Below are 26,091 nucleotides of genomic sequence, written 5' to 3'. Positions count from 1 at the left end.
TAAGTATTATGTTTTGTATCAGTAAAGCTTTGGTTTCCTCCGAAAGCGGTGCCGTCATATAGCGGCCGTCTCCATACAATTACTACGACATCCATATTTAGCCGTATTATTTAGTATGGAGACGGCCGCTATATGACGGCACCGCTATTTTAGGAAAACCGATCTTAACATACACTCTTTTGAAAAAAAAAACCATAAGAATTACAATCGACTTATTTTTTAAAGTTGTTAAATATCAGTTCGTGTCGTTCGACGATATATTATTTAATGCCTATCTTGCTATGTTTACATAAAATGTTATAATTTCAGTTATCAGGGGGTAAATCGAAATTAAAGTGTTACTGTTGAAAATAATCTTAAGTACAGTTAAATGGGGTAACTCCTCTATTAGGGGGTTAGGGGTACCAACAAGGGAAATTGACCACTGTCCACTACCAAGTTATTATCGGGCGTAGTGCATAATCTTTACTGTTAGCAGAGTTTATGCACTGAGCCAAATATTTGTTCAAGCCGAAGAAACTTGCACTTTTTAATAATGTTGTCAGCATAACAAATACATTCACGATATATTTACCGAATTAACAAAATATTATGAGTGTTTAACGCCATACCGGCTTTTCGTTTGCACATAATATTTCAAGTCTCGAGTTTAGACTAGAGTGGTGACCGTTGTAGCATTACTCTAATACATTGAAAAAATGTAGATGATTGATTTATAGTGCTACGTTCTTCGGCGTGAACTTTGTGAATCGCAACGTTCGCTTTGAGTGTGCTGTTGTGTCGTGCGCATGGTTCGTGAATCAGTATGGTTATAGTAATAAAACTGTTTTACTTGCGTGGCTTTTATTCACGACGAGAGGTAGTATCAAACCTGACACTAGTGGTTACGTTGATGATTAGTTGGTAGATATCACGAAATAGTTTATCAAAGTTCTGCGTAACGATCATTTATGCGACAAAACAATAATATTAACTTGTTGATGTTAGAATTAGGGTGTTTTATCATCACGTATTAGAACAAATTAAATTATTTTCAGAAAATATTTTATAATCGAATAAATGATCGTTGCTTTAAAGATAATTTATTTAATGTTAAACGGAGAAAGATACGTAAAAGGAGACTATCATTTTATCGTTTTTAGCACGGTTCGTCCCTAGTATTTATAGCTCGATTATTTTATTAAGTGGTACAACGTGTCTTTATTTACAATACAAGTTTGTATTGTCAGCTGTGCGCTGGAGAATGTTCGTCATATTAGGACGTGTAGTAACTTGTGTGCTGTTATACAGAGGGCGCTAGTCCCGCGGGTGAGGATGAAGGCATAGAGGGTATTCTGGTCCGCAAACACGAATGGGAATCCGGGGCCAAGCGCGCTTCTAACAGGTGAGGAAACTATTCTTTATTTAACTTTACTAGGAAATATACTGATCTACAAAAGTTTATCATAAGTAAGGCGGTTATCACACTGGATACGATTCGCTCGTGGCTCCGATGTTTGAACGAGACAACGCTATGCGCGTATTAGAGCGACACATCGAAGCGACGCGACGTTCGGATCGCATCCAGTGTGTTAACCGCCTAACCTAACTAGTAGGTTAGATGTTGACATTCTTGCACTTAGGACAGGACTACATGAAGTAATTGATTTAATGTTACCTACGTAAAATGTTTTTCTTAGATGGTGTTGCAGTAGTAGAAAATCAAAAGGATATTAATCGGTTCTTATTATGAAGAATTTTAAATTCCCCCTCTGAACAGTTTGGATAAATAATGATTTTTTATTATAATTATCGTATTGTATGTTTTAGTAATATAGTTGTATTCCGTAAAGTACAAAATTACGTATGGTACGTTGACACAAATTATGTCGTAGATAGATTTATATAAACTAAAATTACATCGTATACAAGCAGACATTTTTAAAATTATCGTATTTTAGTAGTGTATGTTTTAGCCCTTGAGTTATGAGAACGCCGGGTATCCTTTTATATTTCAAACGTTGTTAAAGGCAGACTGTATTTGGTTCTATATTTAGGGTAGCGTAGAGGTATATAACTATCATTTGTCTATTACGTCTAAAAGTCATCTACATGATCGTTTATTCGTTTCAGATCGTGGGACAAAGTGTACGTGGTGGCCAAGGAAGGCCGCATGGCGTTCTACAAGGACCAGAAGGCGTACAAATCCGCGCCTGATCAATGTTGGCGCGGCGAAGCACCGCTTGACCTCAACGGAGCAGTTGTAGAGGTCGCAGCCAACTATACTAAGAAGAAGCACGTCTTCCGGCTCAGGTAACATATTTTTAATTTTTTGGTGGCCCATGAGGGGACACTAACGTAACGCCTTAAGAAAAAAATCTTGCCCCGAGTTTGACAGTTGAAGCAGTCGCATAATGTACCCAAGGAGCTGTACAAAGCCATCAACGTCAGCCGTCAAAAACTTTGGATGCCTTCAAAGGAGCTCGCAAACGTGGCTGTGTTCTCTAGCTGCCAAGAGGCCTATAAAAATGCCTTCTATTTGATTATACTTTGAACAATTATTTTGACAGGTTCAATTGAACTTGTCTTAACAAGTTTTTATTATTGGGAGACCAGAAGACATGTATGTATACAGTGTAATTGACCGAAGCGTAGCGAAGGTCTACGTTTTGACTCGGGCATTTTGCTTTTGTATGTCCGGATGTTCTCCTCTACAGGTCACAATTCTTAACCGATTCTTGTGAAATTTTGTGACCAGATTCTATGAGTAAATAATTTTTTTTTGTCGATCCCGTTTTTGGAAATTTTCAAAAATGGAGGAGTTGTGATACCTCGCGCTTAGACAAATAGTCGTATCGATATCATAAGAGTATTTTCTTTTTGAGGCATATTTACATAGTGAATGGCAAAAAATGCAGAAAATTTGTATTGCTGGTTTAGGCGATATTTAGATATTTAGTTTGTACTCGAGAATGAGTAGCCGAATTTCGTCAGCTTAGCTAAGAACTATCATGGCGCATTTTGTAAACAATCGCTTTTTTTGTTTGCTCACAGAAAGTCTGGGTTCCATCCCCAGTAAGACATAACTTTTTGTATTTTTTTTTCACTTAAACTTCGTTTTTTTTTACTAAATTAAAATATTTGTATTGTTGATAGATCAAACCGCTGTGTGGCGCTGTCATCGTGCACGGTCCCAATAAGCTATGCTCGCGAGGTCTACAGCTCACAGAGCCACTAGTTTAGCTAGTTGTGAGTAAAATGGTGTTTTTTTTTCAGACTGGGCATGGGCGCGGAGTTCCTGCTGCAGGCTCACGACGAGGCGGAGATGTCGTGGTGGCTGGAGGCGCTGCGCGCGCGCACGGCTGCGCCGGCGTCTCGCTCGCACACGCTGCCCGCGCCCAACAAGGACGAGCCCAAGCGCCGCTCTTTCTTCACGCTCAAGAAGAAGTCAGTGTCCGCCCTTTCATTCATATTCTCGCCGTAGCTTGCTCCGCATGACAAGCATGTTTGTACCTATTTATTGGGGTAGGAGTGTGTCGGGATACTTACTAACTTTTGTGTTGTAAATCACATCACAGTTTACTGTCGGGATTCAGTGACACGAAACACATTTTATTAAGCGCCGCTTCTTAATTATGAAGAAGTCAGTCTCAGCTCTTACGCATGTCTTTTCGAGATGAGTCGTCACATATTAATTATTCACTTTTGACTAACAAGGTTTTAGATATTTTTGGGTTATTTTAATCATTATTTTACGTTGTTGTTGGGAATTTAAAGTTATGAGTAATTAATGACAAGATAACTTATAAACCTATTTAATTTCGCGTAATGTATAACTAAAAGAAGTTACATATTTAAAATTGATTGTTTGTTTTTTCCGCTTTTGTAGCTTTAACATTTTTTGAGGGCATAACATTTAGTTTTTCTGTTTTAGATTGTTTTGTTTCTTACCAAGTTAATGATTTACTAACACGCATGATCATTATGTATTGTTTTATAATAAATAAAACTTTTATTAACCCCTCGTATGCTGCCTGTCAAATTTGATCATTGAAAAAGAGACCTTTACATTTACAACAATAGATTAAAATTCCCACGCACGGATCCGTGTCTAAGCATACGAGGGGTTAATTATTGTCGTAATCATTTTACTATTCCAGTTAACAAACTCTAGAACACAGGTGTAATGTGTAATTATTTTTGCAGCTAAACACCGACGGAGCGGAAACGGCTCGCGTTTCCCGGAGCTTGGCGTTTCTCACACGACGCTTGCTGCTGTAAGCTTTGCTGATGACGAAATAGTCACCGGCGGCAATGTTATTAAGTTTAATATTTCGTTGCGTACAAAACGTTATTTAAGACTGTTCGGTGATTGAGTGTTTGGATCGTTTGCCTTCGTCTGTATCGTATTTATTATCGCTCGGTGCCGCGGTCACCTATCGAGTGAAGATCACTAGATTTATATCCGAAACGACCCCTCCCCGACTTGATTGTTGTACTCGAAGACGACTATAATAATTATACAAATTTAATTATAAAATTCTAAATGCGACGCTATTTATGGTGAAATAACTTTAGTGTTTAAATTTCAGATTGAGAAATATATATTATATTGATTATTTATACGATATGTGTAAAATTGACATAGTGTATGTAAATTCGGTTGAACTAGAAATGTATGTCGTTCAGTAATCCCCCACTAACTCAAACTGAGATGTTCTATTAGAAATTATAATATTGACCAATCAAATACCATTTGACGGAATTTGAATATCGCATTTGATATGAAGTTAGCTAGAGAATCGGATCGTAATCGCATTTACACTATTCCCCAGTGACTTGGCCCTTACGGGGTCGATAGCACCCCGTACGAAAGCCGTAACGTAAGCTACGTAATTTTACCAGTATAAAATTTCCAATATAAAGTGTCTTCTACCGCGGTACTGCGTCGCTGCCGGTCAATAAACGTAATGCCGCATTTTTCGGTACCTAAATATAATATCAGAAATTTCTTATTAGATTCTTCGTAACTAAGAGGCATTCAGTAGCTAGTTAGGTGTTAGGCTCGGCTCGGCAGCGCGCAGACCCGCCTCGATCGGACCTGTAAGTATGCTTGATCGCTAAGTGCTTCTACGGACTACCGTGTCTTTATATACATTTAATTTTAATTATTTTTACTGCCAGTCTCACAAATCGTTAATCGTATCTGAATCACCTTCCCTAGATGTTACGATCACACATTTTTAGTTCAGTTTTGTCATTGTAATGTATAGAGGTGTGGATGAGGTGCGGGCGTCGCCACCGTGGCATAGAGAAAAAACACATAGAGTGCTCACTCCATACATCAGTTTTAGTACCAAAAAGACTATTAACATCTAGCATCGAGTAGCGGAACTATCAGTACTGCTACTTGACAATAGATGTAGCACCGACAGGAAAGTCTTATGCTGTTGAGATAAGACTTTCCTGTCGGTGCTACATCTATTGTCAAGTAGCAGTACTGATAGTTCCGCTACTCGATGCTAGATGTAGACACTGAAATTAATAGTCTGAACTGATGTATGGAGTGAGCACTCTTGTCTTTATTTCTCTATGACCGTGGCCGGTCATCTCGTGTGGCCCTGACCGGCTCCAAAAAGGACCCGGCCACCCTGGCGGCGCCGCCATACGATACTGCCACAATATTACACACTATTGCATGAGTACCTATGTTTACGTCATTATTTTATTTTAAATATTTTACTTTTTTGATGAAAATATAATAAATAATGTTTTCAAATAAAATGTTCTTGTTTTATTATCTTTCACATGCATAGGTTTTTGCCTGTACCGAAGCCTAACTCGATCGTAAAGTGCCTAACTAGATTTATGTAGGTACTTTAGATGACAGGTGGCGAGAAGCGATATTTTTTTTTGCAGACGAGTGTTTTTGTCTTAGAAAAATTCTAGTCAGAAGTCTGAACAACCAAAATTACTTGCAAATATAATCTACGCCTACACCTTTTATTCGATCGAATGAATGATCGCAACTAGTTTTATCGCCGCCGGTCACATCAAAAAACCAGATTAGCGGAAAAGCATTTTTGCGACGATATAAGTAAAGTATAAATCGAAAACTTGTACTTACATATCGTCGGTATCACTAAATTATGACATGAGAACCAGGACGTAGGTAAATATTTGAAGAAGTCTTATCGCCTATATCTTAAATTTCTCCGATGATTCCTATCACTGATAAAGACAGATAATGACAATGGGATAAATTGTGCTCTAACCATCAGTTTTATACTGATAGACCGAGCTAGAATATATTGTGATACATTTTCATTACTTTTATACACAAATACAACACATTTTGTGAACTTAAGTCTCTACCAGAACCTTGAATATGTGTTAGAAGAATTTTATCTTTGCCAAAAATAAATGTTTCACCTATTCCTGACAGGCCTTAAATAAAGTTTTGAAATAGAAGTGATTTTCAACAGTTTAAGAAAATATAAGAGTAGCGGCAATGTTGAAACAACTAGTGTTGTTAAGTTTGCCTATAACGCTGTACGCCTGGCAGCTGTGCCATGATGAGTCGTGCCAAATCGCGAGCCGACAGGCGAGGATCATTGGAGGAGACATCACGGAACAGAATTCTAGGCCTTTTCAGGTAAGATGGCTGTTTTGTTAAATGTAATTATTACAAAATTTTGTACAATCGATTACCGTAGATTAGTCTAGATCGATTATTTAGACTCAGTACTTAGTTCAGTTAAAAAAGAGTACCTAATCTACTTCATGGAGCACTGATGAAATGAAAGTGCAAGGTAGTATACCTATCTACTTAAATACATTACATCGGTACCTACCGAATGAGTTGGACTAGTTAGAGGATAATCATTTCATACTAATTAAACATCCAATAACAATTTGATAAAATAAATTACGCAGGTATGAGAGATTTAGTCAATAAATTACACTATTCATTCCACACTTGTTACATTCAGCCAGGACAGACACCTACGGTTACATAGGTTTAACCTAAAATGAGGATCGACAAAACTTAAATCAGACGGCGCTGCAATCATTTAAGTAAACATGTCTTAAGAAATGCCAAATCTGAAGAAACAAATACAGACTTCAAACTTTGTTTCTGTTTGGTTCCACAGTTGGAACCATTGTATACTGAGTGTATATCTTGATTTTAGGTCGCCCTGTACTCGCGGGTGGGAACCACGGGCGAGGTGGGGTTCTGCGGGGGTTCGCTCGTCCACCCGGAGTGGGTGCTGACCGCCGCGCACTGCTGCTACCACGACGGTCAGCAGGTTGACAATGTGCAGGTATTCATTCGGTTATTTTCAATATTTCGCATTAGTGCAATGTTTCACAAACAACACTCAAATGTTTATGGCTGTGATGCTCTGATTTGCTGATATATACTCGCAACTTGTAAGTTTAACATAATTACTTACCTAACTGAGTAACTAGGTTCATATTTCTATTTTACACTAAAATTCAATTTCACTTGAATGAAAACAGAGCACACATAAAAGTGCATAATATATATATCACGTTGTAAATTGTCACCACGTCCCGATACTAACTGACGATGAGTCTTCGTATGGTATTCAGTAGATAAAGAGATTCCACCAGAGTTCGGCACAAGCATTTTTGTATGCTACGTAAGGCCTTTGGGCTAACTAGTTAGTTATTCTCATAAAAAATACCTACTGAGGTTTCTAGATGTAGTTAGGTAAAGTAGTGATCTAGTGGTGGTAATACGCAAGTGATATCATCAATTCACCACTACTTTACCTGCATCTTGAAGTCACTGTAATTATATTACCTAAACAGCGGTTTTTTTCTCGGAATGACGGATCGTTTTTGCAGGCAATCCTAGGCGCGCACTCGCTGTACGACCGGTACGAGAACGGGCGCCGCATCGTGAACGTGGACGAGGTGCGTGTCCATCCAGACTGGGACGCGGACTCCTTCGCCAACGACATCGCTCTAATGAGGCTTGCTAACGTCATGCAGCTTACAGGTACCGTCATTTATGCAAGCTGCCTGTACCTGAGGGTTCTGTACAGACAGAAACAGATGGAGAAAGATCGTAAGAGAGAAAGTGATGCAAAAGGGAGGTCACGACCCTCAATATTGAGGAATACGACGTGGTGACGTCACTGACAGTTAGGGTCGATGTCGGACTGCGAGCAGAGCCGGTCGTACTGCGTGATGTTTGTGTTGGCGAACCGTTGGAAATACAAATGCGGAATCTGACCAAAAGTCCGTTGTCGTCCGAAAAAAAACAGGCTATAATTATCCTGACGAAAAAGAAATCTGACGAATGTGTCTTAGATCACATTATATCGTATGATTTACTGAGGTAAATACTTACCATTACACGACGCTAGGAGAAGGATAACTGAGCGTACAGGTAGCAATTACATCGACACTAATCATCAATGTTGAGCGACCATTACCTATGACCGTCCCGATCTGGTGAAATCGTCGTATTTAAAGCGCGCGCCTTGCGAACGCAACGCAGGATGAACGCAACTGATCGGACCAATTTTTTTTACCTACGAGTCTTTATGTACTTAGCTAACGCATTAGAATATAATTATTATAACTAGTATGGTAGATAGAACTAATTAATTCTTGGAGACCTCGTTATTTCAGAAACCATCGATGTAGTTCGTCTCCCGTACCTGAGTATATCCAACTTCAATTTCGCTGGGATGGGAGCCACGGCATCCGGGTGGGGAATTGCGGCGCCAGGTAAAATTCTCGTACTTATTATAAGCTACATTTTAAATTTACTTCATTATCTAATCGTTTGTCTTAATCTTATGTATTTGTAAGGATAAAATATACATAAACTAATTTTATTGAGGCGTGTAATGTTTTATGAATAAGGGGGTAAGCATCGCTAAACTTAGGTACAAAAGGTACGTTTCCACAACAAAATATCAACATTGTGATAACAGCTTACGTTCCACTTCCACTCTAGGTAATTTTACCTACTACTACTTACTACTTACCTACCTATTACGGTTGTTAACAAAATCCTAACAAACAGGTGTGGAGTTCGTGTCACCAACGCTTCGGGAGAAGCTAATGACGGTGATGACGGACACGATGTGCAACATACAGTATTTCGACCAGCTGCCCGCCAACATGGTGTGTGGCTTCCATGCTACGGCAGGCACATGCAAGGTATATAACCTGACAAGTAATCTTGTAATATAATCGTCAACGCTTCGAGAGAAGCTAATGACGGTGATGACGGACACGATGTGCAACATACAGTATTTCGACCAGCTGCCCGCCAACACGGTCTGTGGCTTCCACGCTACGGCCGGCACATGCAAGGTATATAACCTGATAAGTAATCTTGTAATATAAACCTTAACGCTTCGAGAGAAGTTGATGACGGTGATGACGGACACGATGTGCAACATACAGTATTTCGACCAACTCCCGCCAGCAGGGTGTGTGTACAGTATTTCGTCCACTCTGCCCGCCACAGCGATATGTGTTGCGGGCGTAACAATTAATCTTTTCCTGTACCCATAGTGTAAATTTCATTCGATAGCGTGATGTGACGTACCTAATACGCGTTTACGTTAAGTATAATTTTGTATAGGATTTTGAGTTTCCAAAACCTCCCGCTTGGCGCGTTGTTCTAAATCCCATACAAAAATAGACATAACGTAAACTCGAACGCACGTCACGCTCTGGTGTTTTATAGTCTAATCATGAATCTTTGTTTTCAGGGAGACAATGGTGGTCCATTGACGATATGGTATAATGCCACAGAAGAAGTTATTCTGGTAAGTTATGTCTGTTGTATGTACTTGCAAGAACATGGGCGGTACTCGGTACGTATGTGAAAGATAAGACGAAATTCCAAAAGCCTCAACAGCTTGAAAAAAACTCCTGTTGGTAGGTACAGTCGACGTCAAAGATATGTTTAAATTATTCGCTTTATTACAAAGGAGTAAGGTGCAAAAGTGTAAACATATCTTTGACGTCGACTGTACAGACCTACCATCTGAGAATTGTGTGACTTAGCGTCCCTAGTAGGTACCTATTCGCTAGGTGCACGACTGGTGCTGCCCTCATTTTGGCGGACTTTCTACGTTAAATCTTATGGAGTAAAATTAGTTCAAGCGGCTGCCGCTAGTACTAATGGCGGACATTCCATAAGATTACCTGTGTTTGTGACGATCAGCGCCACTTCCCCCTCCACCGACTTCGCACCTTGCCAATAACAGCATTGTTTGTTATCAGATCGGCGTGGCATCGTTCGTTGACAAGAGCGGCTGCAACGACGAACTTCCCTCTGTGTTCACGCGCGTACAGCGCTACTTGCAGTGGATCAGCGGCAATACCGGCATCGTACTTGAATAACATGCTTGCTAGTCTAGACCATTGACATATAATAAATAATAATAAATAATAAATAAATATTATAGGACTGTTTTACACAGATTGACTAAGTCCCACAGTAAGCTCAAGATGGCTTTGTGTTGTGGGTACTCAGACAACGATATATATAATATACAAATACATAAATACATAGAAAACACCCAAGACTCAGGAACAAATATCTGTGTTAATCACACAAATAAATGCCCTTACCAGGATTCGAACCCAGGACCGCGGCTTAACAGACAGGGTCACTACCCACTAGGCCAGACCAGTCGTCGCCCGCAGTCGTCGTCGTGTGCTAGTTCACAGGCGTGACTCACGAATTCAAGCCAATCGTGCAGTCTAACGTAACGTTGCGACCAATCGCGCGCCTGATGCGAACTCATTGACCAACCGCGTAGTGGCGTTAGACAGTACGATTGGCTCGAATTCCTGTGCTGCCCCCACCGCTGCATCGCTGTACTAGCCCCATTCTTATGGCCCGTAAGGCCGGTCCTTAGATATATTATGTCATTGGTCTAGACAAACTTTACTGCTTGCTTTGTTGAACGGTCAACAACACTAGTAGCGTATGGAACAACGCGCCAAAATTATCTGCCACCCTCAAATACTTTTCTAAATGGGCATATAGGTAGGCTACTATTGACTACTGACTGAACAATCGTATATATATTAAGTAAAGATCAGCAGAAACACCGGCATCGTACTCAACTGACAGAAGTATTATTTGTAACATTTTTTTACACTATCAATTACCGGCACAATAAAAGATTCAATTACTACACACGATAAGATTATTCTTCGTCTTTTAATCCTCTGACGATCATTTCACGTGTATTTACTAACGAACTGGTTGATAATCTGTTTCTGATAATTATATCTGTAATTAGTCGATTATATCAATCAATTTATTATCTCACAGCCAATGAGTCAATGGAAAATACAAAATGTAAATAAACTGAAAACCCTCCTCCTCTCCTGATCCTCGCTCTGGGTCGTATCTGGTTCAGCAGGTTTCCATTGCAGTTCAGCGGGGGAACGCAGCAGGAATAATGGGGACCTTTGAGCCAGGTACGATTCAGGGTGGTTTATTTTAGATTTTTTAATCATATTAAAATAATAATTGATGTTTTGTGCTGTATTTATTTGTAGTTTTAGTATATAAGTTAGTTTATAGGTATTTATTGTAATAAACTGAAATAAATGTTATATACTAAGAAAAACTACCTACTAGGTACTAGTTTATAATTACGGACTAATGTAAAAGCGGGCGGGGCGGCGGAAAGCGCCGGTATTTTAAAACGTAACAATATAAGAGCCTCGGTGGAGAGTACCATTTTGTACCATTTGGAGTTGAAACTCTAGGTCCATGGGGTCCCAGCGCGCATAAGTTGTTCGCAGAAATCGCGAGGCGTCTGGTCGACGTAACTGGTGACCGAAGAGCTGGCGGCTACCTCGCACAACGTATTAGCATTGCGATACAGCGAGGAAATGTCGCCAGCATCCTTGGTACAATGCCTCAAGGGCCTATTTTAGATTTAAGCTAGTTTTTAATTTCTTTTAGTAATACACTGTAACCAGATCTTGACAGTAGAAAAAAACGGCAAATTTGAAAAATGTAGGCGCGAATGGATATCGTCCCATAGAAAATTTGAATTTCGCGCCTTTTTTACTGACAAGATTTGGTTGACCAGCTATACCTTGTTTATAATTTATATTAGTAGTGTTTCTACTTGAAACAAAACAAAAATTAAAATATTTTCTGAAAATAATTTAATTTGTTCTAATATGTATTGAAAATCTAAATAATCAAATATCGTTACCTAATGTAGGCCTACATTATCTACATATGTAGAAATTACATACGTACCTAGCTTTAACTGACTGCGCCATTCAGCAGTTCTGCTGCAAGGACACAGAGGCGTTGGTTAAGTATGAGTTTAAGTAGTTAGGGCAAAAAGAAATAAAATACAAAAAAATAAAATAATATACCTTCACTGGTACAACATGTTTATACAGTCAATTAAAACTAGCAACATTTGCTCTAGAAGAGTTTACCTTTGACCTAGTATTATCACTTTTAGGGTCGGTCTTTGACGCCGACGGCACAAAAATACCTACGCGTTAATGTAATGGAACCTTTGCGTCCACCGGAGACCACGACCTTACCGAAATATTCGTTCAAGACGGGTCAGGTTTACAGATGGCTGACTATGAAGCTGTAGAAGCTGGTGACCCTGGCGAAGGCCGAGGGGTGGCCGAGCTGGCAACCGGCTGCGGCTACAAACGAGCTGATGCCCACCTGGAATGTCACATAATATTAATTTTAGGTCTTGAGTTACAAAGGAGTTCTACATTACATAGTCGCATGTAAAGTAATCCCATTGCATAGAAACTTGTTTACAAGGGGGTCAGTTATCTCTGCAGCTTACCGCACAAAAAATACTTCAAGCCACTGTACCTATAGTAGATTATAGAGGTTGGGTTGGTAGGTAATGTAGATACCTACTCTGGCAAGCCAACTTAGACAGTATAAAAAGGAAAGGAAATTTGTAGGTATGGGGCATCGATCCTTTGCGCCTACAGCCTACATATTTCAAATTTGTCCCCTTATTCTACAGGCGAAATTGGCATGTCAGAGTATATATCCTTATGATTGATTTCGTTGACATAGACACGCCGTAGGTGTTGTTCAGTTTTTAAAATTGATTGGTGCGGGCGAAATTAATAGCTAGTATGAACGTTGTATCACCGTCACCACTTACCAAAACGTTCTGTCCGTTGGAATTAACGACCAGCGGGCCGCCAGAGTCGCCGCCGCAAATGCCGACGCCGCCGATACCGTTGGTGCAGATGTTACTGTCGAGAACCCAGTGACCGAAGGACAGTTGGCACTGCGCCACCGAGATCACTTGCAGGGACACTTGGCTCACCACGGTGGCAGTTGTCACACCGGTTTGTACTATAAGAATTAAGTTCAATTAATAAGTTTGTTAAGTTATAATGACTTGGCAATCGCACATAATGCTTTAGAGACCATCATACTTTTATATCCGCAACGCAGGCTTCGTCAGTTTAAAAAGTTTAAAAATTCTGCTTCACAACCTCGGATGAACATTTCAAATTTGTACGGTCTACATCACTAGATAATTTTATTACTCAAAACGATGGAAATGCTTGTCGTATCTAAAATGCAAACTTTCGTGGACGCAAATTTTACACTAATATTCACGTAACATAGGTACAGGCCTTACCATGATGTCTCTATTGCGATTCAGTTTAGGTCCTAAAGAGAATCGCAATTCATGCAATCACGCAATCATGGTAAGGCCCCAGCTCTCAAACGACTGTGTGTCACGTAAATTGTATGCTCTGTAAATCCACAAGGAAATTTAAAGTAAGCTTTTCTACTAAGTTTACCTACTTTATTTACAGAAAAGATTTATGATTTTGATAGCCTATAATTATAGATTGATTGTTCTTCCTACGTCACTCACAGTCGTTGGTCTTGCCATATCCAGAAGCAGTCCCCCACAGGCCCACAAATTGGTCCCATATTTGGGTGGTGGATGGCAAGGCGACGGGCTGGACGATAGCTGAAACAAAAACAGGTCCAATTTGAATACGTAGTCATATTTACCTTAGTTACCTCGTCCCAGCTTATTAATGATGAATGAACATTCACAAAAAAACCCAATTGTGAGTCGGACTCGCGCTCCGAGGGTTTATTTGCACACATTTTTTTACAAAGTTTTAATAGTATTATCATTGCCACCCAAAGAGGTACGGAAAGCGCATTATATTGCATTAAAAGCGTTTTATAGTGCATTAAAAGTTAATGATATAAAAAAAAATAACATAGTAGAAGCAAAGAAGGTAATGTAGGTAGGCATTACAATATCTTACTTGAGAAAGCTACATTCGTAGTCAGATAGATCATAGCTACATCATTGGCGAGCGTTGCGGGGTTCCACGACGAATGCATGGTAACCTGCGACGTAGTTATCCTCGTGCCACCGTAGAACAGAAAATCAGAGCCCAGGACCACCTCGAACTCTCGGGCTTGGTTAGCGCCGTCGAACCAGCAGTGCGCCGCGGTGACCAGCCGGTTGGCGGTGAGGAGTGACGAGCCGCAGGCGGATTGGCCAGCTACGTTGGCGAAGGTGATGACGAGTCCGCCCTAGAAAAACACCATGCTAAATGGATTGTACTATTTGTACTAGATCCGATTAAGAAGCTGGCTCGAGTGCAGCGGTACGGTCGGTGTAGTGGATGGTCACAGTCAGATGAGCATTGCCGCCGTCGTCGCATTCTAGCTGAGCTACCCTACACCGCATACATACAGAGGTATTTGTATGGAGGGGTGTTAAGCAAATAGTTTTACTGACTGTACTGTACTACCTATGTATTAAATTGTTTTATCTTTTAAAAGTACTAAATAGAGTCTTCTATATGATCACATGTCACATAATTGCATAAATCATTGTTTCGTGTGGGATTTGAACTTCCGACCCACTTTTATGCCTAAGATACCCTGGACGCCTATCGCAGTTCAGGCCCCGTAGGCAACATGCCAATCGCTAATACTCCGTAGTGAACGAAACGCAACCGTCACTGTCACACTAATATGCATGGAAGAGTGATAGAGAGACGTAAAGCGATTCGATGGCGAAGTGATAGCGATTGTCTCCACCAGCAGTTCTTATTAACGGGGCTTCGGGGCTATCAAAACCTTTCGAACGTTTTCACCACTTTAAAGTGATAGTAGGTAGGATAGGTAGTAGTTCAGTAGGTAGATAATTTAAAAATGTTTAACTCTCTTCAGCATCCTCTAAGATACCTAGTCCTCCTTCATATCTTTTAAACTTATTTACCCATAAGGAAACAATATACCGACGTATCATGACATTAGTGTCATGATACGTCGGTATATTGTACTGTGTGTCGGTACTGAACTACTTACTTACCTAGGTACCTACCTACTTTTATATTATTTTTCTAAGAACATATTGCGTTGTTATACAGGGTGCTTCCTATAACAGGAGCAATAAATTAAACTGTAGGCTGTACTCCTCAAACTGACCAACATTTGTTCAGCAACTTTTGAAAATAACTCGTGTTTTGATTTTTATTACACTTTTAAGTTTATTCTAAGACACATTGCGTCTTAGAATAAACTTAAAAGTGTAATAAAAATCAAAACACGGGTTATTTGCAAATTTTGTTATGTTTAAAGCGTGACAAGCAACGTCAAACACACTGATGTCAGCGTATATTGAAGGCAATATTTATTTTGTATGAAAAAGAGGAATTCTAAAGGATTCATAATTTTTAAAAGTTGCTGAACAAATGTTGGTCAGTTTAAGGAGTACCTACATCCTTTAGTTTAATTTATTGCTCCTGTTACAGGAAGCACCCTGTATAAACACTTGTCAAAACAATGAAAGCCGAGTGAATAACGCATCTAATTTGTCACATAAATGACTAACCAAGTAAGGATGAGCACCGGTTCCAGAAACAACTCCTCCCACGATGCGAGGGTCCAGTGGCGCGTCTTCATCATGGTTGGTGAAGTACCGGTCTTCCACTTCCTTGATCCTGGCCGCGTGAGGGATTCCCACGGCGTCGTGGTACCGCAGGACCGGCTCGGCTGCGGGCAGCACCGAGGCTGCCGCCACCGCCACTAGAGCCAAACCGAACAACAGAACCCGCATTCTTATTCAATGATAATCGGAATATGGTAAATCTTAAACAAACTTTGATTTATATAATGTTGTTATCGGCATTACCATGATAATTGACGAACCTAATCTTTTATTCAGGGCTGTCTTTTAATATATTTTTATTTTACTAACCGACTTCAAAAAATGAGGCGGCAATTTATATTTTTATTTAGAATGGACCGGGATTCAAAGGGTGGCCGGACTCTTTCGCCTCGTCAATTAAGGACAAACAAAAATATGCCAAGTTGACTGTTAATCTTCACTAGTTAGAGATGCACCTGAAGAAGAAAAAGAAGATGAAAATCAAGGGGTGCCAGGCACTCATTTCTGCCGAGGTAGTTAGGTGCTCGAACGCAGTGAGAGCGCCAATAGCCCGAGGCTGAAATGATGCCTTTCACCCGAGTTAAACCCTCTACTTTTCATTTCGAATACGAGGAAAGTAAAATGCATTTTTTTTAAAACGTGACTATGTATAAATTTGTATACTTAGTATTTTTTAAGGTACATACTTGTCTTTCAATTAACAATTTAGGCAAAAGTATCGTTATTTATGGAATGGGGAGTCAAATATCAGAATGGAAATTGTATAACAAATCCATTCAAACTCAAATTTCAAGTGTTTATCGTAAAAAATTAATAAAATCGTACTTAGTTTGGAACCTAAAATGCTCTAGTGCAGAAACGTATCATTTTCTGCACACCTTTTAGAACAACAATGACCCTCTTTCAGAGCATTCGAAATGAAAACATCTTTATTGCTCTACGCTCTACTACACAGTAATTTATTCTAATAAGTAGGTACATGAGAATTATATAGATATTGACTTGCTTTTGATTTCAGTAGCTTGAAAAGCAAAAATCGTCGTCTAGTCGATTTGTTATTGTCAAATACAGAATATCTATAAATACCTACCTAAGTACCTTATTCGTTTGAATATAATTTGAAGATAAGCTACACACTATCAACTCATTATGCTAATACGAATGATAATAACGTCATACCTATAGGCAAATCGAAGTTTGTTAAACAATAACTACATTATTTTCATTTTTAGGGTTCCGTACCCAAAGGGTAAAAAACAGGACCCTATTACTAAGACTTCGCTGTCCGTCCGTCCGTCCGTCTGTCACCAGGCTGTATCTCATGAACCGCGATAGCTAGACAGTGGAAACTTTCACAAATGATTTATATTTAAGGGGGGCTCCCATACAACAAACACGATTTTTTTGCTGTTGATGGTGCGGAACCCTCCGTGCGCGAGTCCGACTCGCACTTGGCCGGTTTTTTTAACACAGGTACCTACCTACATATGGATGGCTATTTACCATGGAAAACCAAATGTCTTTTAGCTGTTAGTTCTTACTTCTTAGGGTCCTTAGGGACAAATTTTAAAATAACCTCCGACGTTTTGGGTGCGAAGTTACGCGTGTCGTTCTTCACGAATTTCACGATGGAAGGTTTGAATTATCGGGTTATCTCATACGTAATTATATCCTGATTAGTTCAACAATCGTGGAAATTTCAATCAGAATACAGATAAAACTGATTCGAATTATCATATCAATTTTGTAGATAAGATTCCTTTCGTTTATGTTTAGAGTTATAAAATAAACAAATTCTTATTTTCTTACTTTTTACCTACGTTACAAAAAGGGCAAATGTGAAAAAAAAGACATACGTACCTAGTTATTAATTACTCAATACATTTACATCTAACGACATAAATAGTAGAATTGTTAACTAAGCGTTTGTTCGTTGGTCTTCGGTGAACCGTCTTTGCTAAATTCGGCCGAAGCTCCGGATCGTTGGCGAACGTCAACAAATGCTAGTTGGCGTTCGCTATAAATCGTCCAGACAGCTATTAAGGTACTTCGTTCGCTCTGGTCGGCTGGGTCTGTAATAAGTTAAGCAGGCATTCAGTCATGATGTACTGTCATTTTCTGTGATGCGCGTATTCATCAAATAAAAGATTAAGCATATCGATTATCAGTTCATCATGCTAATGCTGATAACAATGTTAGACATATAAATCAGTTTGTTTAACATTTACCATCATTTAGCTAAAATGCGTGCGCTTTTGTTGGTTGGTTTGGCTTGGCCCTAGTGGCGGCGACGGCGGCCACGGTGCCGCCAACAGCGGAGCCAACCCTGGGGTATCACGAATATCACGACGCCGTGGGCATCCCTCACGCGGTGTTAGGTTAGGGATTTGTTTAGAGAAAAATAATCATTTATTTACAAACAAGATATATACAGTGTATTACTAAAAGAAATTAAAAACTAGCTTAAATCTAAAATAGGCCCTTGAGGCATTGTACCTTGGATGCTGGCGACATTTCCTCGCTGTATCGCAATGCTGATACGTTGTGCGAGATAGCCGCCAGCTCTTCGGTCACCAGTTACGTCAACCAGACGCTTCGCGATTTCTGGGATTTGGAGAATAGATATAGGAAAGCAAGGTGTAAACATTGGTTATAAGTAATTTCACATCAGAATGGAGTTTTAATTTTGGTGGTAATTTACTATTTTTGGCAGTAAAAATGTTTCCTTATATGTATTTTGTTAAAGCGCATGAGCGTTGTCAATAACAACGTAAATGTTTGCACAGAACGCATGCAATGTCATAAATTAAAAGTTAAAAACTTTGACCTTTAACCGACTGTAAAATGTACCTGAGCTTATTAAATAATGTAATCCCACAAAACATGCTCAGAACCTAATAAAAAGCTTACCATTAGGTACATACCTACATTGAAGTCCAGTTTTCTACCAACCAGTTTTACCAAATGGAAAGACTAGCCCCCCACCCACCCCCACCATACATTTTTTAAATGTTTAATTTCTAAACTAAGTAGAGGCTCACAAAATACATGTTCCAAATTTCATTTGAATATAGCTTAGGCACTAGCTTAGGTATTTCGAATAATAATGGCTGGGACATCGGACGGAGACGGACAAAACGAAACTAAATACAAGGGTTCCGTTTTTGGCATTTTGGCTTCGAAACCCTCATAATATAGTATTTATGTAGCTGAAATTACATGAGACAATTAATATTATAGGTAGGTAATTTTTTTTAATGGTTTATTAGTGCATACAAACTTAATATACATAACTAGGTAGGTAATTAAATGAAGAGCCAATTTCCATTTACTCCAGAAAGCATAAATACTGACATAATGTTATCAAAAATCAGATTAATTCTGGGGATAATAATTCAATAGAAGATTAGGTACGTCAATTCATCATAATTAGCCCCATTCTTATGGCCCGTAAGGCCGGTCCTTAGATATATTGTCATTGGTCTAGACAAACTTTACTGCTTGCTTTGTTGAACGTTCAACAACACTAGTAGCGTATGGAACAACGCGCCAAAATTATCTGCCACCCTCAAATACTTTTCTAAATGGGCATATAGGTAGGCTACTATTGACTACTGACTGAACAATCGTATATAATATATATTAAGTAAAGATCAGCAGAAACACCGGCATCGTACTCAACTGACAGAAGTATTATTTGTAACATTTTTTTACACTTTATCAATTACCGGCACAATAAAAGATTCAATTACTACACACAATAAGATTATTATTCGTCTTTAAATCCTCTGACGATCATTTCACGTGTATTTACTAACGAACTGGTTGATAATCTGTTTCTGATAATTATATCTGTAATTAGTCGATTATATCAATTTATTATCTCACAGCCAATGAGTCAATGGAAAATACAAAATGTAAATAAACTGAAATAAATGTCATATACTAAGAAAAACTACCTACTACTAGTTTATAATTACGGACTAATGTAAAAGCGGGCGGGGCGGCGGAAAGCGCCGGTATTTTAAAACGTAACAAATATAAGAGCCTCGGTGGAGAGTACCATTTTGTACCATTTGGAGTTGAAACTCTAGGTCCATGGGGTCCCAGCGCGCATAAGTTGTTCGCAGAAATCGCGAGGCGTCTGGTCGACGTAACTGGTGACCGAAGAGCTGGCGGCTACCTCGCACAACGTATTAGCATTGCGATACAGCGAGGAAATGTCGCCAGCATCCTTGGTACAATGCCTCAAGGGCCTATTTTAGATTTAAGCTAGTTTTTAATTTCTTTTAGTAATACACTGTAACCAGATCTTGACAGTAGAAAAAAACGGCAAATTTGAAAAATGTAGGCGCGAATGGATATCGTCCCATAGAAAATTTGAATTTCGCGCCTTTTTTACTGACAAAATTTGGTTGACCAGCTATACCTTGTTTATAATTTATATTAGTAGTGTTTCTACTTGAAACAAAACAAAAATTAAAATATTTTCTGAAAATAATTTAATTTGTTCTAATATGTATTGAAAATCTAAATAATCAAATATCGTTACCTAATGTAGGCCTACATTATCTACATACGAGGGGTATTCAAAATATTCTCGGTATGAGAATGAAAACAAACAAGTACGAAAAGTTTGATATTTTTATTTTTCAATATACTCCCCCCCTATGTTCATACACTCAAAAGATCGATCAATTATTTTTTTTAATCCCTCGTAAAAATATTTTTTATCTTTCGTGTAAAAATGCTCCTCCACTGCCGCCTTCAATGCTTCATCGTCAGAAAATTTATTTCCACGCAGATCCTTTTTAAGATTGGGGAGCAAAAAGAAGTCGCTGGGGGCTAAGTCCGGACTATACGGTGGGTGAGTAACAGTTTTAAACCCACGTTCAACAATAGCTGCCTTGGCAATATGAGCAGTATGGACAGGGGCGTTGTCATGCAGAAGCAGAATACCTTTGGTTAACTTTCCTCGCCTCTTTTCTTTAATTACATCCTTTAATTGACGTAGAATGTTAGCGTAGTACTGTCCTGTGATATTTACACCTTTTTCTTTATAATCGATTAGTAATACTCCTTCACAATCCCAAAATATCGTGGCCATGACCTTGCCAGCTGAAGGGATGACCTTCAACTTCTTGGGATGAGCTGAACCCTTAATGTGCCACTGCATGGACTCTTGTTTACTCTCTGGGTCATAATGATGAACCCAGGTTTCATCTCCAGTAACTATTCTTTGCAGCACCTCATCAGGATTTTCACCGCACAGGTCAATAAAATTGGAACAACAAGCTACACGCATGTCTTTTTGAAGCCGAGTCAGCATTCGCGGAACCCATCTTGCACTTACTTTTGACATATTAAGATGGTCATGTATAATATCATGTACGGTACCAATAGAGAGATTGGTTACTTGTGCTATAGATTTTACCTTCACTCGACCATCTTCCAATATAAGTTTTTCCACTTTATCAATATTTTCTTGTGAAGTAGCTACTACAGGCCGGCCAGGTCTAGGGTCATCTTCAATACTCTCCCTTCCGCGTTTAAACTCGCTTGACCACTTTTGAATGGTAGATAAAGAAGGAGCAGACTCACGGTAAACACAATCCATTTCCTCTTTTATGGTTTTTTGATTTTTACCCTGTTTTGTCAAGAATTTTATCACGCATCGATGTTCTAATTTAGTTAACATTGTCAATTCGCACAGGATGTTCATGTTTGTTCAGCAATTGCAAAAAAACAAAAGACTATCTCGGTTCGAATTATACTTTTTTTTAATGTCAATGAATAAACCTTAGCGGCCAGTAACGAAAGAAATTTTAGAAGAGGTCGTAAGATATCAATACCGAGAATATTTTGAACGCCCCTCGTATGTAGAAATTACATACGTACCTAGCTTTAACTGACTGCGCCATTCAGCAGTTCTGCTGCAAGGACACAGAGGCGTTGGTTAAGTATGAGTTTAAGTAGTTAGGGCAAAAAGAAATAAAATACAAAAAAATAAAATAATATACCTTCACTGGTACAACATGTTTATACAGTCAATTAAAACTAGCAACATTTGCTCTAGAAGAGTTTACCTTTGACCTAGTATTATCACTTTTAGGGTCGGTCTTTGACGCCGACGGCACAAAAATACCTACGCGTTAATGTAATGGAACCTTTGCGTCCACCGGAGACCACGACCTTACCGAAATATTCGTTCAAGACGGGTCAGGTTTACAGATGGCTGACTATGAAGCTGTAGAAGCTGGTGACCCTGGCGAAGGCCGAGGGGTGGCCGAGCTGGCAACCGGCTGCGGCTACAAACGAGCTGATGCCCACCTGGAATGTCACATAATATTAATTTTAGGTCTTGAGTTACAAAGGAGTTCTACATTACATAGTCGCATGTAAAGTAATCCCATTGCATAGAAACTTGTTTACAAGGGGGTCAGTTATCTCTGCAGCTTACCGCACAAAAAATACTTCAAGCCACTGTACCTATAGTAGATTATAGAGGTTGGGTTGGTAGGTAATGTAGATACCTACTCTGGCAAGCCAACTTAGACAGTATAAAAAGGAAAGGAAATTTGTAGGTATGGGGCATCGATCCTTTGCGCCTACAGCCTACATATTTCAAATTTGTCCCCTTATTCTACAGGCGAAATTGGCATGTCAGAGTATATATCCTTATGATTGATTTCGTTGACATAGACACGCCGTAGGTGTTGTTCAGTTTTTAAAATTGATTGGTGCGGGCGAAATTAATAGCTAGTATGAACGTTGTATCACCGTCACCACTTACCAAAACGTTCTGTCCGTTGGAATTAACGACCAGCGGGCCGCCAGAGTCGCCGCCGCAAATGCCGACGCCGCCGATACCGTTGGTGCAGATGTTACTGTCGAGAACCCAGTGACCGAAGGACAGTTGGCACTGCGCCACCGAGATCACTTGCAGGGACACTTGGCTCACCACGGTGGCAGTTGTCACACCGGTTTGTACTATAAGAATTAAGTTCAATTAATAAGTTTGTTAAGTTATAATGACTTGGCAATCGCACATAATGCTTTAGAGACCATCATACTTTTATATCCGCAACGCAGGCTTCGTCAGTTTAAAAAGTTTAAAAATTCTGCTTCACAACCTCGGATGAACATTTCAAATTTGTACGGTCTACATCACTAGATAATTTTATTACTCAAAACGATGGAAATGCTTGTCGTATCTAAAATGCAAACTTTCGTGGACGCAAATTTTACACTAATATTCACGTAACATAGGTACAGGCCTTACCATGATGTCTCTATTGCGATTCAGTTTAGGTCCTAAAGAGAATCGCAATTCATGCAATCACGCAATCATGGTAAGGCCCCAGCTCTCAAACGACTGTGTGTCACGTAAATTGTATGCTCTGTAAATCCACAAGGAAATTTAAAGTAAGCTTTTCTACTAAGTTTACCTACTTTATTTACAGAAAAGATTTATGATTTTGATAGCCTATAATTATAGATTGATTGTTCTTCCTACGTCACTCACAGTCGTTGGTCTTGCCATATCCAGAAGCAGTCCCCCACAGGCCCACAAATTGGTCCCATATTTGGGTGGTGGATGGCAAGGCGACGGGCTGGACGATAGCTGAAACAAAAACAGGTCCAATTTGAATACGTAGTCATATTTACCTTAGTTACCTCGTCCCAGCTTATTAATGATGAATGAACATTCACAAAAAAACCCAATTGTGAGTCGGACTCGCGCTCCGAGGGTTTATTTGCACACATTTTTTTACAAAGTTTTAATAGTATTATCATTGCCACCCAAAGAGGTACGGAAAGCGCATTATATTGCATTAAAAGCGTTTTATAGTGCATTAAAAGTTAATGATATAAAAAAAAATAACATAGTAGAAGCAAAGAAGGTAATGTAGGTAGGCATTACAATATCTTACTTGAGAAAGCTACATTCGTAGTCAGATAGATCATAGCTACATCATTGGCGAGCGTTGCGGGGTTCCACGACGAATGCATGGTAACCTGCGACGTAGTTATCCTCGTGCCACCGTAGAACAGAAAATCAGAGCCCAGGACCACCTCGAACTCTCGGGCTTGGTTAGCGCCGTCGAACCAGCAGTGCGCCGCGGTGACCAGCCGGTTGGCGGTGAGGAGTGACGAGCCGCAGGCGGATTGGCCAGCTACGTTGGCGAAGGTGATGACGAGTCCGCCCTAGAAAAACACCATGCTAAATGGATTGTACTATTTGTACTAGATCCGATTAAGAAGCTGGCTCGAGTGCAGCGGTACGGTCGGTGTAGTGGATGGTCACAGTCAGATGAGCATTGCCGCCGTCGTCGCATTCTAGCTGAGCTACCCTACACCGCATACATACAGAGGTATTTGTATGGAGGGGTGTTAAGCAAATAGTTTTACTGACTGTACTGTACTACCTATGTATTAAATTGTTTTATCTTTTAAAAGTACTAAATAGAGTCTTCTATATGATCACATGTCACATAATTGCATAAATCATTGTTTCGTGTGGGATTTGAACTTCCGACCCACTTTTATGCCTAAGATACCCTGGACGCCTATCGCAGTTCAGGCCCCGTAGGCAACATGCCAATCGCTAATACTCCGTAGTGAACGAAACGCAACCGTCACTGTCACACTAATATGCATGGAAGAGTGATAGAGAGACGTAAAGCGATTCGATGGCGAAGTGATAGCGATTGTCTCCACCAGCAGTTTTTATTAACGGGGCTTCGGGGCTATCAAAACCTTTCGAACGTTTTCACCACTTTAAAGTGATAGTAGGTAGGATAGGTAGTAGTTCAGTAGGTAGATAATTTAAAAATGTTTAACTCTCTTCAGCATCCTCTAAGATACCTAGTCCTCCTTCATATCTTTTAAACTTATTTACCCATAAGGAAACAATATACCGACGTATCATGACATTAGTGTCATGATACGTCGGTATATTGTACTGTGTGTCGGTACTGAACTACTTACTTACCTAGGTACCTACCTACTTTTATATTATTTTTCTAAGAACATATTGCGTTGTTATACAGGGTGCTTCCTATAACAGGAGCAATAAATTAAACTGTAGGCTGTACTCCTCAAACTGACCAACATTTGTTCAGCAACTTTTGAAAATAACTCGTGTTTTGATTTTTATTACACTTTTAAGTTTATTCTAAGACACATTGCGTCTTAGAATAAACTTAAAAGTGTAATAAAAATCAAAACACGGGTTATTTGCAAATTTTGTTATGTTTAAAGCGTGACAAGCAACGTCAAACACACTGATGTCAGCGTATATTGAAGGCAATATTTATTTTGTATGAAAAAGAGGAATTCTAAAGGATTCATAATTTTTAAAAGTTGCTGAACAAATGTTGGTCAGTTTAAGGAGTACCTACATCCTTTAGTTTAATTTATTGCTCCTGTTACAGGAAGCACCCTGTATAAACACTTGTCAAAACAATGAAAGCCGAGTGAATAACGCATCTAATTTGTCACATAAATGACTAACCAAGTAAGGATGAGCACCGGTTCCAGAAACAACTCCTCCCACGATGCGAGGGTCCAGTGGCGCGTCTTCATCATGGTTGGCGAAGTACCGGTCTTCCACTTCCTTGATCCTGGCCGCGTGAGGGATGCCCACGGCGTCGTGGTACCGCAGGACCGGCTCGGCTGCGGGCAGCACCGAGGCTGCCGCCACCGCCACTAGAGCCAAACCGAACAACAGAACCCGCATTCTTATTCAATGATAATCGGAATATGGTAAATCTTAAACAAACTTTGATTTATATAATGTTGTTATCGGCATTACCATGATAATTGACGAACCTAATCTTTTATTCAGGGCTGTCTTTTAATATATTTTTATTTTACTAACCGACTTCAAAAAATGAGGCGGCAATTTATATTTTTATTTAGAATGGACCGGGATTCAAAGGGTGGCCGGACTCTTTCGCCTCGTCAATTAAGGACAAACAAAAATATGCCAAGTTGACTGTTAATCTTCACTAGTTAGAGATGCACCTGAAGAAGAAAAAGAAGATGAAAATCAAGGGGTGCCAGGCACTCATTTCTGCCGAGGTAGTTAGGTGCTCGAACGCAGTGAGAGCGCCAATAGCCCGAGGCTGAAATGATGCCT

The 26,091-nt window shown here is 39.6% G+C and overlaps 4 protein-coding genes across 4 annotated transcripts in view; 2 read left to right on the top strand and 2 right to left on the bottom strand.

The window, feature by feature from the left end:
- Nucleotides 1–3,478, top strand: part of LOC134653444 (spectrin beta chain) — a 90,524-nt gene extending 87,046 nt beyond the window's left edge. The window contains exons 38-40 of the mRNA XM_063508810.1: nucleotides 1,291–1,384; nucleotides 2,113–2,292; nucleotides 3,256–3,478. Of these exons, the coding sequence (XP_063364880.1) occupies nucleotides 1,291–1,384; nucleotides 2,113–2,292; nucleotides 3,256–3,463 (482 nt within the window). The 3' untranslated portion in view covers nucleotides 3,464–3,478. The remainder of the gene's footprint in view (nucleotides 1–1,290; nucleotides 1,385–2,112; nucleotides 2,293–3,255) is intronic.
- A 2,966-nt stretch (nucleotides 3,479–6,444) lies between these two features.
- LOC134653248 (brachyurin-like) lies at nucleotides 6,445–10,393 on the top strand. The gene is made up of 7 exons (XM_063508574.1): nucleotides 6,445–6,634; nucleotides 7,173–7,304; nucleotides 7,855–8,008; nucleotides 8,647–8,745; nucleotides 9,047–9,183; nucleotides 9,744–9,800; nucleotides 10,261–10,393. Exons 1-7 carry the CDS (start codon nucleotides 6,491–6,493, stop codon nucleotides 10,378–10,380), a joined length of 843 nt encoding a protein of 280 aa, XP_063364644.1. The 5' UTR covers nucleotides 6,445–6,490; the 3' UTR covers nucleotides 10,381–10,393.
- Nucleotides 10,394–12,586: 2,193 nt separating this feature from the next.
- Nucleotides 12,587–16,115, bottom strand: LOC134653247 (brachyurin-like). Its single transcript, XM_063508572.1, has 5 exons — nucleotides 15,891–16,115; nucleotides 14,308–14,581; nucleotides 13,899–13,997; nucleotides 13,167–13,363; nucleotides 12,587–12,703 (listed from the first exon to the last, which is right to left on the bottom strand). The coding sequence occupies exons 1-5, from the start codon at nucleotides 16,113–16,115 to the stop codon at nucleotides 12,599–12,601; spliced, it is 900 nt and encodes a 299-aa protein (XP_063364642.1). The 3' UTR covers nucleotides 12,587–12,598.
- A 6,034-nt stretch (nucleotides 16,116–22,149) lies between these two features.
- Nucleotides 22,150–25,689, bottom strand: LOC134653246 (brachyurin-like). Its single transcript, XM_063508571.1, has 5 exons — nucleotides 25,465–25,689; nucleotides 23,882–24,155; nucleotides 23,473–23,571; nucleotides 22,741–22,937; nucleotides 22,150–22,277 (listed from the first exon to the last, which is right to left on the bottom strand). Exons 1-5 carry the CDS (start codon nucleotides 25,687–25,689, stop codon nucleotides 22,173–22,175), a joined length of 900 nt encoding a protein of 299 aa, XP_063364641.1. The 3' UTR covers nucleotides 22,150–22,172.
- Between the last annotated feature and the right edge of the window lie 402 nt (nucleotides 25,690–26,091).

The sequence above is a fragment of the Cydia amplana genome, chromosome 13 (assembly GCF_948474715.1).
Source record: "Cydia amplana chromosome 13, ilCydAmpl1.1, whole genome shotgun sequence".
Classification (NCBI taxonomy): domain Eukaryota; kingdom Metazoa; phylum Arthropoda; class Insecta; order Lepidoptera; family Tortricidae; genus Cydia; species Cydia amplana.
Note: the sequence above shows the minus strand (reverse complement) of the source record. Positions and strands in the feature narration are given on the sequence as shown.